Genomic DNA, 16,153 nt, shown 5'->3' on the forward strand with positions numbered 1-16,153 from the left:
TTTACATTTTTTATTTTACCTGATGGACAATTTTCCTAGTTACAAAGAAAGCCCAGAAGGCTCCCCCAGGTTTCCTAGGATGGAGTGTGGTAGAACAGAACAAAACAGGACTGGAAGGCAGGATTCTGGTTTCTGTGTGGCCTTGGGTAAGTCTCCACCCGTTTCTCAGTTTTTTCCCTCATCTGCCAAATGGAGACGGTAGCTATCCTTTTAGGTATTATGGTTCATACTGTAAATGGTGTTAAAGTTGTTTTTTGGTTTGTTTGTTTTTTTGCGGTACGCGGGCCTCTCACTGTTGTGGCCTCTCCGTTGCGGAGTACAGGCTCCGGACGCACAGGCTCAGCGGCCACGGCTCACAGGCCCAGCTGCTCCGCGGCATGTGGGATCTTCCCGGACTGGGGCACGAACCTGTATCCCCTGCATCGGCAGGTGGACTCTCAACCACTATGCCACCAAGGAAGCCCAGGTGTTAAAGTTTTAAATGAGTTAATTCGTGTAAAACACTCAGAAAAGTTATTTTTGTTATAATTTCATTATTACTTGTTTGCAAGTAACCATTTGCATATGTACTGACTGGGGCAATGCATACAGAAGCTTAAGGAATTGTTATCTTCATATCTGGGGCAAATTCATTGATCTTTCTGGAGTCTCTAATATTCTGAAGGGTAGTGTCCCTGCCTCCTAGGACAAATTGGGAACAAATAACTTCAAAGGAAGAAAATCAGTGTCCCATGATTTATATGGGCTGGTCTAGCACAGCAAGAATCACAATTAAAAGGAGGCTTAGGAACAGCTGGGCCATGGCAAACACAACACAGGAATCTCTATCATCTTCGCCTCCACTAAAATACTTACAGAAAGGGGTACCCTGAATCATAGGGCCTGGAGCACAAGGAGGGCTGCCGAGGGGGTGAGTGGGGACAGTTGAAGCCAACAGGTGAATACCAGCCCATCGGAGGCCAAGGCACTGCTGCCAATGGGGATGTGACCCTAGGTTTGCCAAATCATTTTATTTTTCCCCCAAACATTAGAAATCTGCATTTGTATGTGAGACCTCTCCCACATTTTTAATGTTGGCCCAAATTTATATAACATTATGAGGGTGAAACAACATACCTCTGATGCCAGGTTAGACTCACTGGCCACCATTTTCAACCTCTGTCCTGGAGGTGAAGGGTGATGGGCCTGGACTTGGGTTCAAATCCCACCTCTGGCACTTCCTGCCCAACTACTTATCACTCTCTGCTTCAGCTTTCTCATTTACAAAGTAGGGTTTATCACAGTCCTACCTCATAAGAGTTCCTGCAAGGACTGAATAAAATACTATGAAATATGGAACAGAAAGAGCTTAGCACAGTGGCTGGCACATAGTTGGTGTTTAATAAAAGTCAGTTCTTATTGTGATTATTATTTGATAAGTTGTCACTCCCTCAAGCTGGACACCAGTAAATCTGTCTAATTAGGTACATGTAAGAATTAAGTTGCCCCTAAAGCATAAATGAAATGAATTACTACTTGGAAAGCCTTAGAATGGTCCCTGAAACACAGTTAGTATGCAATCAATGCTGGTTATCATGACTATTGTCTACCATCTGGCTGATTCCTGATAACCCTCAGGAAAACAGCAACGAGGTGCTCTGCCTCCTACTCACATGTCAGGCTGACCATGGCGAGGCGGATGAACAACTCCAGAGGCAGTGCCCAGCGCTTTAACACCTGGGAGGTGGCGAAGGGAATGATGATTTCTGCAGGGACGTAGAACTGCAGGGCGTAGGTGCACAGGATGCCAATTATGTAGAGGATCTTGACCGACTGGTACAGCCTGCAGGACAAACCAGAGCAGTGCTCTCAAGGCCAACATGCTCTGACACCTGACCTCCTTGTTATTTTGTTTTTGCTTTTTTTTTTTTTGGCCTCTCTGCAAGGTATGTGGGATCTTAGTTCCCCGACCAGGGATTGAAAGCCTGCTACATTGGAAGTGTAGAGTCTTAACCACTGGACTGCCAGGGAAGTCCCTGGCCTCCTTGTACATTAACCTCTGACCTTGGAACAGTCCCATAGGCAAATGTTTCCTTGTCTGAAAATGATGGGGAGGGACCTTCTATGAGAGGAAGTCACAGCAGAGCATGCAGTGGAAATAGAGTGAACCATCACAGATTCAAATGGAAACCGCTGAGAGGGTCATCTCTACATAAAAAGAATCTCAGGTATGGGTATATATAACACCTTCATAAACCATCATCACTTGATGCTGAATTTTAGATTTTAGGAAACAGAGGCTCAGGCCCGGTACCTTGCTCAGGGAGATACAAGTGATAAGGGGTGGAGACCAAAAAACGTGGGTCTAAAAGATCTGGTCTTCTGTAATCTCTTTTCTTAGGAATTCTCTGGATCCCCCAAAGCACCTGGCATATAACAGGCTCTCAACAAATGCTTCCAGGTGGTTGAATGAACTGCAGAATCCCAAATCCTTGAGGGAAGAGGTAGTCTACACAGAGGATTGTGTGAGGGTTGGGGGATAAAAGGAGAGGCAGGGTTACTTGCAGGCCTCAGACTGGGGGCAGGAGAGCATGTGATGGGGGATGCTGAGTTTTATCGATGCCTTTTTTGACCAATGGAGATAAGGCTTTTTTCATTTAGCCCACTAATGTGGTAGATGCATCTGGCACGTTAAATAAACCTGTATGACTGTGTCTGTGTATATTTACTCCATTCCTTAAAAAGGCAAACTTCCACATCTCTGTGTTTCTTGCTCACACTATTTCTGCTGCCTGGAACACCCTCTCTACTCCCTTTCCATCTGTGCAAACCCCACCTATTTTTTAAAATTCCCATCTTTAGAGGAGGTACTACATTGCAGATGCTTTTAGGCATGCCCAACTTAATCCACATGATAACTCTGCTTTTTAGAAGAGGAAACTGAACATCAGAGAAGTTAAATAAACCATCCATGACCATGAGCTAGGAGTTGGTGTAACTGGGTCTTGGATTCAGAGGTGCTGTCGTTGTCCTTGTTTGGACAGAGTTCTCATTGGACAGGGAGATTCCCTGTTCTCCCATTCCAATGTACTTTCTTTCCTTGGGAGTCCCCAAGTCCTCTCCACTATTCTGGAGGGCTTCTTTTTCTGTTCTATGTTGTATTTGTGTACGTACACTATCCATTCCCCATTCCCATTGGACCATGAGCTGAGGAAGATAGTGAAGCTCAAAATCATAGTCTACTCACATCAGCACCCTCCACACCACGTGTCTAGACTGGCATCTGTGTGTAATTGGGATGCAGTAAATGATCGATGAATGATATTGATCAACTTGGGAAAGGAGCCCCATTTAGACAAATTAAGCCTCCAAGTGACCCTTAAAAAGACAGGCACCTGGTAATTAATGACATGCCTCAGTGTGGGAGAAAGTGCTGCACAATGTGATAGGGGTTCATCTGTCTATTTAAATATCCAGTGTTGAAGTCTGGGTCAGCTAACTGTTATATGAATTGGGTCACTTGATATAAACATTTTCCAGATTCTAATGGTCTTCCCCAATTGGTTCCTGTTTTACTACTTTTTCATCCTAGCTACTCTGCAGGACTTGGTAGTGCAGCCTTAGTATATGTAATTGGAGCCACCCACCGGCTCCACTCTCTGCCTCTTGCCCTTCTCTGTGCCCCTCCTTTCTCTCTTTAGGTGACCAAGGACTCTGACTTCTCCCCTCTCTTCCTAAATCATGTCCTTCCTCATACTAAGCTAGCTATCAAGGCCTCACTCAACATGGGAGGCTGTTGTTGAAGAAGAGCTCCCTGGACAGAAAATCCAGAGCCCACGGTTCCAGTGTCAGCTCTGCTTCTCCCTGTGGAGACCCTCCAGACCTCAGTTTACCTTCTGCGGAAAGGAGGAGAAAGTGACCTATATGTTCCTGTTCCCACTGGCCCTGAGTCCCTACCGCCTGAGAGCCCATAGAGTTACCAGCAGTTGGGCAGGTTAAGGGTTATGCTGGCCTTGATGTCATTTCCGAACCGCAGGTAGCCCAGAGTCCCGATGCTGATGTAGAGGGCAGTAACGATGGACATTCCCAAAGACAGGATGACTGGGAAGCGGCGGGCATCCTTCATCTTGTTTTCCAGGGGCAGAACCTACAGAAACGCCCAATGTAAGAAGAGAGGAGGAGAAAGAGGAACACAAGCATAAAGAAGAAAGGCATGCCCCTTCCGGGCGTATGTACACAAAATAATCGGAAGCAGGAACATGCACAGATACTTGTATACCTACGTTCATAGCAGCATTATTCACAGTAGCCAGAAGTTGGAGGCAAGCTGAGTGTCCACTGATGAAGGAATGGATAAACAAAATGTGGTCCATACATACAATGGAATATTATTCAGCCTTTCAAAGAAGGAAATCCTGACATATGCCCCAACATGGATGACTCTTGAAGACATTAAGCTAAGTGAAGTAAGCTAGTCACAAAATGACAGATACTATGTGATTCCACTTACATGAGGTAACTGGAGTAGTCAGATTCAGAGTCAGAAATTAGACTGGTGAGTCCCATGGGCTGGGGGGAGGAATAAATGGGGAATTATTGTTTAATGGGTACACGGTTTTGGTTTTGCAAGATGAAAAGAGATGGATGGTGATGATCTTTGTACAACAATATGAATGTACTTTATGTCACTGAACTGTACACTTAAAACTGGTTAAGATGGTAAATTTTATGTGAGGTATATTTCACAATTAAAAAAAAAAAAAAAAGAGGGACTTCCTCGTGGTCCAGTGGGTAAGACTCGGCGCTCCTCATGCAGCGGGCCCGGGGTTCGATCCCTGGTCGGGGAACTAGATCCCACATGCATGCTGGAACTAAGAGTCCGCATGCAGCAACTAAGAAGTCCACACGCCGCAGTGAAGATCCTGCGTGATGCAACTAAGACCCAGCGCAGCCAAAATAAGTGAATAAATAATTAAAAAACAAAAAAAAAGGAAAGGAAGGCCTGCAGTCACAAGATGATCCCTGGACCGTTCAGAGCTGGAAGCACCCTGCAGGTTGACCAGACCAAGGAGCTCAACTCCCTGGGGCGGCCGATCTGGCCAGCAGGTGCATTTTGTTTGGCCAGTCTTTCAGACAACTGAATATGAATGCCTTTAAGCACAACATTCTTTCTCCACCTACCAGGCCCACCTCTCCCTCTCACACTGACATATACCTGGCTTCTCCACCCACGGTGTCTTCCAAAAGCACTTGAGTTTGAGGCTCCCAATTCTAGTGCACTTGCCCCTCTCTGTACGGATGGGAAGGCCAAGACTCAGGTTATGCAGTGGGCTGGCAGCAGCACTGGGACTAGAGCGCCCTGGCTCCCCAGAGGCACATTTCCCCACATACCATGTTCTCAGGATCCTTCTTCCCCAGATGCATATCTGGCTCTAAGAGAATCCAAACTGCGACCAGCCTGCCTCTTGGGCCTGTTGGGCATTCCAAGGTCTCTTCTATCTTTGGTACCAACTCTTTGGCCTCATCTCAAAATTTCCTCCTCAGACTTCTACTGACCGAGGGCCCACCCTCACCTTCCCCTTCTCCTTGATCCAGCCATGTGCTAAGCACACTTCATGCACCATTAGGGTGATCTGTGCCTCAGTTTCCTGATCTGAAAACTTACCTGTTAGAATCTTTTGGAGAATTACATGAGCATTGAAATGGCGCACAGTAAGGACTTAGTAAATGTTAACTATAATTATTTTGTAATACTGCAAAGACCACAACTCTATGAAGCTGGTACTTGGTGTAATTCTTATTTTATAACAAGGCTCTGAAGATGATATAACTTACACTAAGCTATACAGCTTGGAAGTGGCAGAGGAAGGCTGCAAACCAGGGCTGTCCTCCAAAGTCCAAGTACTTCTACCTGATCTTGCCTAAACTCCCACAGCCCTGGGCTTGTTTATTACTCAGTGAGAACTTAGCACCTATTCCTTTGTATTGTTAAATCCTTCTCTGTCCTGTATGCACTTCCCCTCCCTCCCCATGTGAATGGCAGACGCTTGAGGGGAGTGCATGTCTGGGACTTTCCACTTTCTTCTGGGTTAGGTGCACGTTCCTAGATGCAGCAGGTGCTTGGGAAAATGTCCAGGGGATTAGGTGAAGAGCAATCCAACGTGAGCTTTCCTACCCTGCAATACATTTTTGTTGCATATATTCCCCAGGCTAAAGATGATCTTTTTACAAGGCCAGCTCATACTAAGTAGAGTAAGTTCCCTACATAAGAGAGAGTTTCATTCTGAGAGCGCGTTCCTAAGTCCACTTTGTTCATAGATCCAACAAAGTTAGCCTAGGTACCCAACTAACACAATCGGCTATATAGTGCTGTACTATAATAAGTTTATAATACTTTTCACAAAATAATACATAAAAAACACACAAAAAATAAACATTTTTAATCTTACAGTACAGTACCTTGAAAAGTACAGTAGTACAGTACAGTACGACAGATGGCATACAGGGGCTGGTATGGAGTAAACAGGCAAGAAGAGTTACTTACTGGAGGAGGGAGAGGAGGTGGGAGATGTAGAGCTGAAGTATCGTCAGCAATAGGAGACAGAGGGCAAGCTGCACAGTTTCACTCCTTGCGTTCGCATCTTTGAAAGTTCCCAACTTGAAGGTTTGTATGTAGGAGATTTACTGTAACTGGCTTTCTCCCTCCGCCCCCCGCGCCTCCCCACAATCAAAGAGATTAAATGGCCATTCACATAAAGTGGGAAGGTCTCTGGCTTGGGAGTGAATAGTACCAGCTGTAGCAGTTCCCAGCTGGTGACGCAGCTCAAGACCCTGTCCCTCTTTGGGGTGAGGCTCCTCTTCTGTAAAATTAGAGACTGGAATAGAAGGTTTCTAAAGGTAATTTGAACTCTGATACTAATAATCATTAGCACATAGTAGATGTTCATAAACACTTACTGAACATGTAGAATCATCATCTTATAGTTGAAGAATTAAGGTTCAGAGATTAGCCTGTGACTAAAGTTAAGATTCCAGCACATTCTGCCTCAAAAGTCATTTGCTCAACCACTCTTCTTTTTGCCATGACTGTTCAAAATTCTATATATAAAGTGCTTCCGGTCCCATTAAGATGGTGTAAGCACATTGCACCATATCTCTCTCACTAATTAAAACTAAAAGCCCTGGACAGAATACATAAAGCAACTATCCATGGACTCTGAAAAGTATATAATAGAAGGTGAATTGCTCAAAACCAGTAAAAATGGCCATCATGGCAGTGAGCTTCCTGATTTTTTTTCTTCTTGTTTCTCCTAGTTTAGACTCAAGGAGAGCCCAAATCCTAGAACTATGTAGTGGATGCAGAGAGAAAAAACTCAAAAAGAAATCCTCTTTCTGGCCAGAGGGACCTAAAATAGGGGACCCTGTGGGACAGAGAGCATGGAGAAAATCCCTATTATTCTGTTTCCTTTTTTACTCTCCAGGCCATACTCCCCAAGGCAAGTCTCAGTCACAAAGCAGCAATCTGTTGTATCAGGGACTGTGGTGGTTACGTAGGCACCTAAAAATCTGAGACAAGACAAACTCTTTCTCTTGGAGCAGAGGAACAGGGAAAGAGGACTTTGGGAGTCCAAAGAGTAAAGGGGGAATCGGATTGGCTACATAATTTGTGGGGCCCAGTGCAAAATGACAATGCAAGGCTACTTGGTCAAAGATCAAGAAATTCAAGATGATGAACACAGGGCATTAAACCAAGTGTGAAATCCTTTTAAAGGCAGGGGCCCATGTGACCACACAGGTTACATGCCCAGGAAGCCAGACCTGGAAGGAATCCCTGTTGCTCTTTTCTTCTCTTTTTACTCTCAGTGGTCACCCTCGAGTTAGGCCCAGTCACAAGAAGTGTATAGGAGTATAAGGAGACTAAAACCCTGGCTTTGTAGCCAGAGGACCAGAAAAAGAAGCTGCTGGGTGAATGTGCAGCACACTGGTGAGTGTGCAGGAAAACACGGAAAGGAGGGAGCCAGAGAAAGTGATTCCCTTCATCCCTGTGAATGAAGTCTGGGCTTAGCCCTGAGCTGTACACGTATGGAACTGATGTGAAGCATCAAAGTAAAGGCTTTGAGAACTACTGTGTAGACAGACCACGGTCTGGCCCCTGGGTAGCATATAAGCAAGGTGAAGCCAAATATCACTTCAAAGTCTTTGAAAACTAATCTGATACTCAAACCATGGTCTACTGAAGGTATATCAGGACTTGTAGTTTGAATCTAATCAGATTGACTGCTCGCTAAAATACAAAAGTCAACATGCTCCAGAGGATTTTAACAGGCTCCAGAGTCTCATAAAATAATATTCAAAATGTGTAGGATACAGTCTAAAATTAATCAACATACAAAGAACCAGGAAAATCTCAACACTGTTCAAGGGAAAAGACAACAGATGCCAACCCTAAGATTACAGAAATTATGAAAATATCAGACAAAGACTTTAAAGCAAGTGTTATAACCATCCTCTGTGAAGTAAGGGAGAACACTGTTGAAACAAATGGACAGATATAAGTTCTTGGCAACGAAGCTGAAGGAATAAGAACCAAAGAACCAAATGGAAATTTTAGAACTGAAAAACCCCACTGGAGAGGTCCAATGTAAATGACAGAACACAGTCAGTGAACTTGAAAATAGATCAATAGGAACTATTGAATCTGAACATAAAAGAGAAAAAACGATTTTAAAAAATGAATAGGGCCTTAGAAAATAGTGGGACATATATCAAAGTGTCTAACATTCAGGTCACTGGAGTCCCAGAAGGGGAAGAAAAAGAGATTGGTACAGAAAAATATTTTTGAAAAAGAAAACTTCCCAAATTGTAAAAGACATATATTTACAGATTCAAGAAATTAAGTGAATTTCAAACAGGACAAATTCAAAGAAAACTAATCCAGACAATACAACTGCTGAAAACCAAAGATTTTTAGAAAAGTATCTTGAAAGTAACCAGATAAAAACCAACATCACATATAAGGGAACAATGATTCAAATAACTGCAGAACCACTGAGGGCAAAAGGAAGGGATACCATATTTTCAAAGTGCTAAAAATAGACTGCCAACCTAGAATTCTATATTGTGCAAAAACATCCTTCAGGAATAAAGGCAAAAAATAAAGATATTCTGAGATTAAAAAAAAATGAAAAAAATTTGTCACCGGTCTAAAAGAAATAATGATGGAGTTTGTTCACGTTGAAGGGAATGATGCCAGAGGGAAACTTGTGATTTCAGGAATAAGGAGAGAGCAACAGAAATGGTAGGTACCTGGATAGATACATTAGACTATTTTTCCCTTAGTAAGTTTATCAAAAGGGCCATGTGGCACTACTGAAAGCAAAAACTATAACATTTTTCTGATGGTGTTTTGATATATTTAGATGTATTGGGTTGGCTGAAAAGTTTGTTCGAGTTTGTCCTAAAAAAATCCGAACGAACTTTTTGGCCAAACCAGTAATACATATGGTCATTACAACAAAAAGGGGGGAAAGAAAAAAAAACTCTACAACTATAAGATTTCTATAGTTTACTAGAAATGATAAAATATTAACTGTAAGTAAACTGTGAAAAGTTATATATGTATACTGTAATCCCTAGAGCAACCATGAAAAGTATTATAGAAAGAGATATAGTCAAACCTCTGACGGGCAAACTAAAGTAGAATACTAAACAGTATTCAAAGAATCCAAAAGGAGGTAAAAAGAGAAAACGGGAAAGCAAAAGGAAGGGTAGAACAGAAAACAAATAATAAAATGCAGACCTAATAAACATAATAATTACATTAACTGCAAATGGTCTAACCACACCAATTAAAAGACAAAGATTGTGGTTGCCAGGGCTGGGAGCAGAGGGGAATGGAGATTGACTGCTTACTGGGCATAGGGTCTCTTTTTGGGATGATGAAAATGTTTTGGAATTAGACAGTGGTGATGAATGCGCAATATTGTGAAGGCAATGAAAACCACTGAATTATATATTTTAAAATGGTTAAAATGGTGAATTTTATCTCAATAAAAAAATAAAAAGGATGGAAAAAAATGTATCACACAAATATTAATCAGGACAAAGTTGGAGCTCTAATATTACATGATTTTAAGGTAAAGCTTGTGTTATCAAGATATTTTGGTATCGTGAAAGGAAAGACACATTGATCAATGAATCAGTATAGGAAGTCCAGAAATTGACCCATATTCATATATCGATTAGCTTTTTAAAAGATGCAAAGGTAATTCAGTGGAGAGTAGATAGTCTTTTCAACAAATGATGAAGGAATAATTGGCATCCTTAAAAAAATTGAACTTCAACCTATAAACACTTTTAACAGAAATTAACTCAGAATATATCATAGATCTAAACGTACAATGAAAACAAAACATTTAGAAGAAAATATAGGAGAAAAGTCTTCGTGACTTTGGAGTAGGCAAAGTGTTTTAGATAAAACTAAAGTTTTAGATAAACTAAGTAGGATCCATAAATGAAAAATTTTGATATGTTGAACTTGATCAAAATTAAAACTTTTTCTCTATGAAAGACAATGTTAAGAGAATGAAAAGACAAGCTACAGACTAGAGAAAATATCTGCAAATTACACATCTAATAAAGGATTTGCATTTGGCATATATAAAGAATTTTTAAAACTAAGCAATAAAAGACAACAACTCAGTTCTTTAAAAATTCGCAGATTTGAACAGACACTTATACCAAAGACGATATACAGATGTCAAATAAGCCCATACAAAGATGCTCAAAATCAGTGGTCATTAGTAAAATGCAAATTAAATCACAATCAAATAGCACTACACACCTATTAGAATGGCTAAAATTTAAAAAAACACTAAAAACACAGATAAGAACCAGCAAAGATGCAAAGGAATTCTAACACTCATACATCTGGTGGGAATGCAAAATGGTATAGCAATTCTGGAAAACTGTTGGGCAATTTTCTATAAAGTTAAAGATACATTAACATGTCACCTAACAAACCTACTCCTAGAGAAATGAAAACATATGTTCACACAAAACCCTGTACACAAATGCTTACAGTAGCATTACTCATAATCGTCAGAAACTAGAAACAACCTAAATGTCCTTAAACAGGGGATGGTTCAACACATTGTGGTACTGCTCATACAGTGGATGCTCAGCGGTAGAAAGCAGCAAGCTCCTGATGCATGCAACCACGTGATGACTATATATGCAGCTAAGTGAAAGAAGCCAAGCTTAAAAGGTTACATACTGTATGATCCCATGTGGATGGCATTCTGGAAAAAGTGCAACAATAGAGACAGAGAACAGAAGGTGGATGCCAGGGGTTAGTGGGAGTGGGGGAAGTTGACTACAAAAAGGGCAGCACAAGGGAGCTTTTTATGGTGGGGGAATTGTTCTGTGTTCTGATTGTGGTGCATCTATGACTCTGCACTTCTCAAAACTTAAAGAGATGTACACCAAATAAAAGTGAATTGTACTATACATAAATTAAAAGTAAACTTAAAAAGCATAGAGGTACAAACTACTACTTGCAAAATAAATGAGTCACAGGTATGAAATGTACAGTACAGGGAAAACAGTCAATAACTATGTAATATCTTTGTATTGTGACATTTATCATAACTAGACTTACCATGGTGATCATTTTGAAAGCCATAGAAATATCGAAGTACTATATTGTAAGTAACAGGAACTAACATAGTGCTGTAGGTCAATTATAAATATAATTAACACTATTCTATATATGAAAGTTGAGTAAATCCTGAGTTTTCATCACAAGGAAAAAAATTTTTTTCTATTTCTTTAATTTTGTATCTATATGAGATGATGTATGTTCACTAACCTTATTGTGATAATCATTTCATGATATATGTAAGTCACATCATTATGCTGTACACCTTAAACTTATACAGTGCTGTATGTCAATTATATCTCAATAAAACTGGAAGAAAAAAAATTATACACAGCACTATCCTTCCTCAAGTGTGGAAGTAGAGACTATATAATAATCCACTGTAAATAAACTGTACTTTCCAGTTTAAAACTCCTTTATGTTTCATAAAAATCCTGTAATTTAAGTTGTACACCTCCATTTTTCTTGATTTTTAAAGATTAATAAAGACATGTTGATATGAAGATAAATGTTTAACAAATGTACTGGGACAGGAATAAAACTCTCCCGACTGCTCTAACCTCTCTGCTATAACCTACTTTCTCCTGCTGGTCCAAAGTGAGGTCAGAGGTTAGTTTCTCCACCTGACCCAAGTGAGGTCAGAGGTTAGTTTCTCCCGTGCACACAGAGCCCAGAGCTCCCAGCTCCTGTTCAGAAGGCCACCCACAGCACCTTGGAAAGTCTACCCCAATTGAAACCTTACCACACCAATGCTTTCAAATGAAAAAACGGCTGTTCCGAAGAAGAGCGAGTAGGTCTTCCAATTTGCTACCAGTGGCAAGCGGCTGGGGTCTGGAATTCCCTATGGGGGAGAGAAATGTGGTAAAGACATTTTCTCTCAAAGCATGTTTGGGATCCCTTAAGAGAAGAGTATTCTGAGAGTAAAGCTGAATTATAAAAAAAATTGAATATCAAGCAATTCAGAAAACTTCACAAGGAAGTAGGCCACAATCAGAGTTGATTTTAACGCTTCCCAATAGCAAAGAGCCAGAGGAAAGAAAGATTAAGGTATTCTCAAAGTACTGAAGGATCAGGGATCTCACAGAGGGAGTCTGGTTTATCAGAATCCTTCAGAAGACAATCTTGCCCACCACAGGTTAGTACTAGCCTAAAGTGCCCAAGAACACTTTTTTTTTTTTTTTTTTTTGGCGGTACGCGGGCCTCTCACTGTTGTGGCCTCTCCCGTTGCGGAGCACAGGCTCCGGACGCACAGGCTCAGCGGCCATGGCTCACGGGCCCAGCCGCTCCGCGGCATGTGGGATCTTCCCGGACTGGGGCACGAACCTGCGTCCCCTGCATCGGCAGGCGGACTTTTAACCACTGCGCCACCAGGGAAGCCCCCCAAGAACACTTTGAATGTACCAGTGGTTATAGACGTGGGAAATTACTTTGACTATAGTTACAGTGATATTCTAGGGAGCCCAAAGTAATTCGTTACATATGAAAGTCCCCTTTTCTTCTTCAATGAGCTGTAAACAGAAGAAGAAAAGTGTGTGGAATAAATATTTTATGTACCCTGTGACCTAGTATGTGAAAATAATGACAGAACAATATCTCTAATTGAGCAACCTCTGGAATAGTCCAAAAATAAATCAGAGGTAGCTATTTCATCGGGAAATTCAATTTTGTAGAAGCTATCAATATTGCGTTAAGACTTATCTGTGGTTATCCTAAAATATTTGGCTCATCTCTTATTTTTACTAAATTCCATGGACAAAATAACGTTTTTTTCTTGTGACTTCTGAAAGAGGAAAACATCTGAAAGGTATTAGGCATGCCAAGGGTCTTCTGGATTTAAATTTCTACGTAGGCTTGTCCATTATAAAATGAAAATTAGAAAAGAGAGAAAGGTGGGAAACTGAGGGAAAATGAATATCCATACTCAACTTCAAAGACGTGTGATTTACATCATGATAGATTTGTTTGTGGTCTTTCAAGACTTTCTATTTATACCTCTGTGACTAAATATTAGTTGTTGTTGTTTTCTCTTGAGTTCCCTAGGGGTAATTTTGCAATTACTTGGAATTATAGCTTAGAGGATATAAGACTAGTTCTATAAGGTTTAGCTGTGGTAGAAAATCCTGCTTTTTATCTGCCTTTTGCTGCTATCTAACCATTACAGGAATGGTCTGTAGTTAACCAATCAAGATATTTTCCTTGCAAAGCATAATTTTTTTCTAAAACCAGGATTTGACATAAAACGAGTATTGGAGAAGCAACATCATAGAGGAGATACCCAGAAAAATGAGAGTGCGCAGAGACAGCTTTGTGGAAGAAATGTTACAGTAAAGTGGGCTCTAAGCTGAAGAGGGAAGTGCATATATATCTACCCTCAGGGCTGGCCCCAGGTGTCAGTCTATCATTGATAAAAGGCTCCACCCACTAGAGGAGTGAGGAGTGTGGTGTGCTAACCTGGATGATGGACTGGGTGATGATGATCAAGCTGACCAGCATGGTGATGTTGGCCAACAGGGAGAAGATGGACAGGGCTCGGAGGTTTCTGACGAACACCAGAAGCACCAGGAAGGGCAGGAAGGCGAGCATGTAGAGTCTCGAGTCCATGGTGGGCGTCAGGATCACTGTCCTGTTGTAATGGCAGTTGTTGGTTGTGCTATTAACCGCTTCCACGACCTGGGAGACGAATGGGAAAAGCAAGGAGAAGATTCAATGAATTTTCTGGCCACATCATTAGCTCAGAGCCTGGCCCATAATCAGACCCCCTCACAAAGAGCTGGCATGTCTCACGTGCCAGGGTCTCAGAGTGAGTTAGAGTGACTTTAGGATTTCTTATTGCAAATCTTCTGCACCATACTTCTTCAAAAGAGGCTGCAGAAATAACTTTAATAAAAAACGAACTTAATAAACATAAATACCTAAACTTAGAGTGGCCATTTGTTAGCTTTTGGCAACGCAGCATCCATTCCTCCTGATTTTCATTTATTTTTGGTGCATTCTCTCACCTGAATGCAACCTTGGTGGACTGTAAATCACAATCATGTGGCAGAGCCAAAGCACTGCCTCTGACTCAAGCACAGGCACTCACATCTCTCCCTGGAATGTGAATCTAAATAACAAGCAAAGTGACACAAGGCAGACCTAGAAAAGGGCAAACAGTAATTACGATAGGGAATCCCTGAGGAGACTGCTCATCAATTCTATCGACATGCCCCTAGCTGCCCTGGTTCCTGTTCCGGTCCTTTTCTGAGACCCATTTTTTTTTTTTTTAGTTTTCTCTGTCATTTTGGAAGTTAGCTAATATTCTTCCACTAAACTCATTTTCTGCTGAAGTTCCACTGAATCTGTTTCTTTTGCTTATAACCAAAAAAGCTCATCACTTACTGTTTCTTAATTGGACCAATACTGACATTTTGAGTGAGAGAACTCTTCCTTGTGAGCATCTGACCATTCACTGCAGGACATTTAGCATCTCTGGACGCCACCCAGTAAAAGGTATTAGCATCTCCGCGTCACTGCGACAAACAAGGAACACTCCCTGCACGCTGTACAAATACCTCCCAGCAAAGTGGGGGTAGGAGGGAGGGTACCACCCTCCTTTGGAATCAACATGACTTAATGACTACAGTCTTATTGTGCAAGCAACACAGTCCACTGCAGAACAATTAGCAACTAGATTTAAGCAAGAAGAAAATGTAAAATCAATGATAATCTCAGTACCTATGGGTTGCCATGGTAATGCCTTGCAATATATTCATCTGTACATTTTCTATGCAGTATCACAAATTACATGTATTACACGCATCCTTTTTATTTTACAAGACTGAAATTATAGTATACACTCTTATTTTGAAATCTCCTTTCTGGGACTTCCCTGGTGGCGCAGTGGTTAAGTATCCGCCTGCCAATGCAGGGGACATGGGTTCGATCCCTGGTCCAGGAAGATACCACATGCTGTAGAGCAACTAAGCCCGTGTGCCACAACTACTAAGCCTGTGCTCTAGAGCCTGCGAGCCACAACTACTGAAGCCTGCACGCCTAGAGCCCTGCACCGCAACAAGAAAAGCCACTGCGATGAGAAGCCTGCACACTGCAACGAAGAGTAGCCCCTGCTCACCGCAACTTGAAAAAGACCATGCGCAGCAACGAAGACCCAATGCAGCCAAAAATAAATTAATTAATTAATTAAAAAAATAAAAAAATAAATAAATTAAAAAATAAATAAATAAATAAATAAATAAATCTCCTTTTCATTTAACACATCATGAATACTTAAATAAATCATTGTCTTGTTTTTTTCTGATTCCTCACTACAGTAGGAAAAATACTTGGAACATTAGCCAGGTATTCAAGGCCTTCCATAAACGGACCCATTCAACCGTGAAAGCTCTTCCTCTCCCAAGGCCCACACCTTCTTCTACAACCACTTGTATTGCCTCTCCTGAGCAAGTCCCGTACATTCCTGCCTTCGGGTGTTTATTCCTCCTCCCACCTTGGCTGCCACTACTTCTCCAACCTGCC

General features: G+C 41.4%; 2 protein-coding genes across 7 annotated transcripts in view; both read right to left on the reverse strand.

Moving 5' to 3' along the window:
- Window positions 1-1,781, reverse strand: part of SLC36A3 (solute carrier family 36 member 3) — a 47,256-nt gene extending 45,475 nt beyond the window's left edge. Inside the window, exon 1 of the mRNA XM_060296511.1 lies at window positions 1,653-1,781. Within this exon, the coding sequence (XP_060152494.1) occupies window positions 1,653-1,654 (2 nt within the window). The 5' untranslated portion in view covers window positions 1,655-1,781. The remainder of the gene's footprint in view (window positions 1-1,652) is intronic.
- The window catches only part of LOC115840783 (proton-coupled amino acid transporter 2), a 75,507-nt gene that overhangs the window by 2,674 nt on the left and 56,680 nt on the right, over window positions 1-16,153 (reverse strand). For all 6 annotated transcript variants that reach the window (XM_060296506.1, XM_060296505.1, XM_060296509.1 and 3 more), the window contains 4 exons: window positions 14,090-14,308; window positions 12,381-12,479; window positions 3,960-4,126; window positions 1,653-1,822 (listed from right to left, as the gene is read on the reverse strand). In XM_060296506.1, coding sequence (XP_060152489.1) covers window positions 1,653-1,822; window positions 3,960-4,126; window positions 12,381-12,479; window positions 14,090-14,308 — 655 coding nt within the window. The remainder of the gene's footprint in view (window positions 1-1,652; window positions 1,823-3,959; window positions 4,127-12,380; window positions 12,480-14,089; window positions 14,309-16,153) is intronic.

This window comes from Globicephala melas, chromosome 3 (genome assembly GCF_963455315.2).
Source record: "Globicephala melas chromosome 3, mGloMel1.2, whole genome shotgun sequence".
Lineage (NCBI taxonomy): Eukaryota > Metazoa > Chordata > Mammalia > Artiodactyla > Delphinidae > Globicephala > Globicephala melas.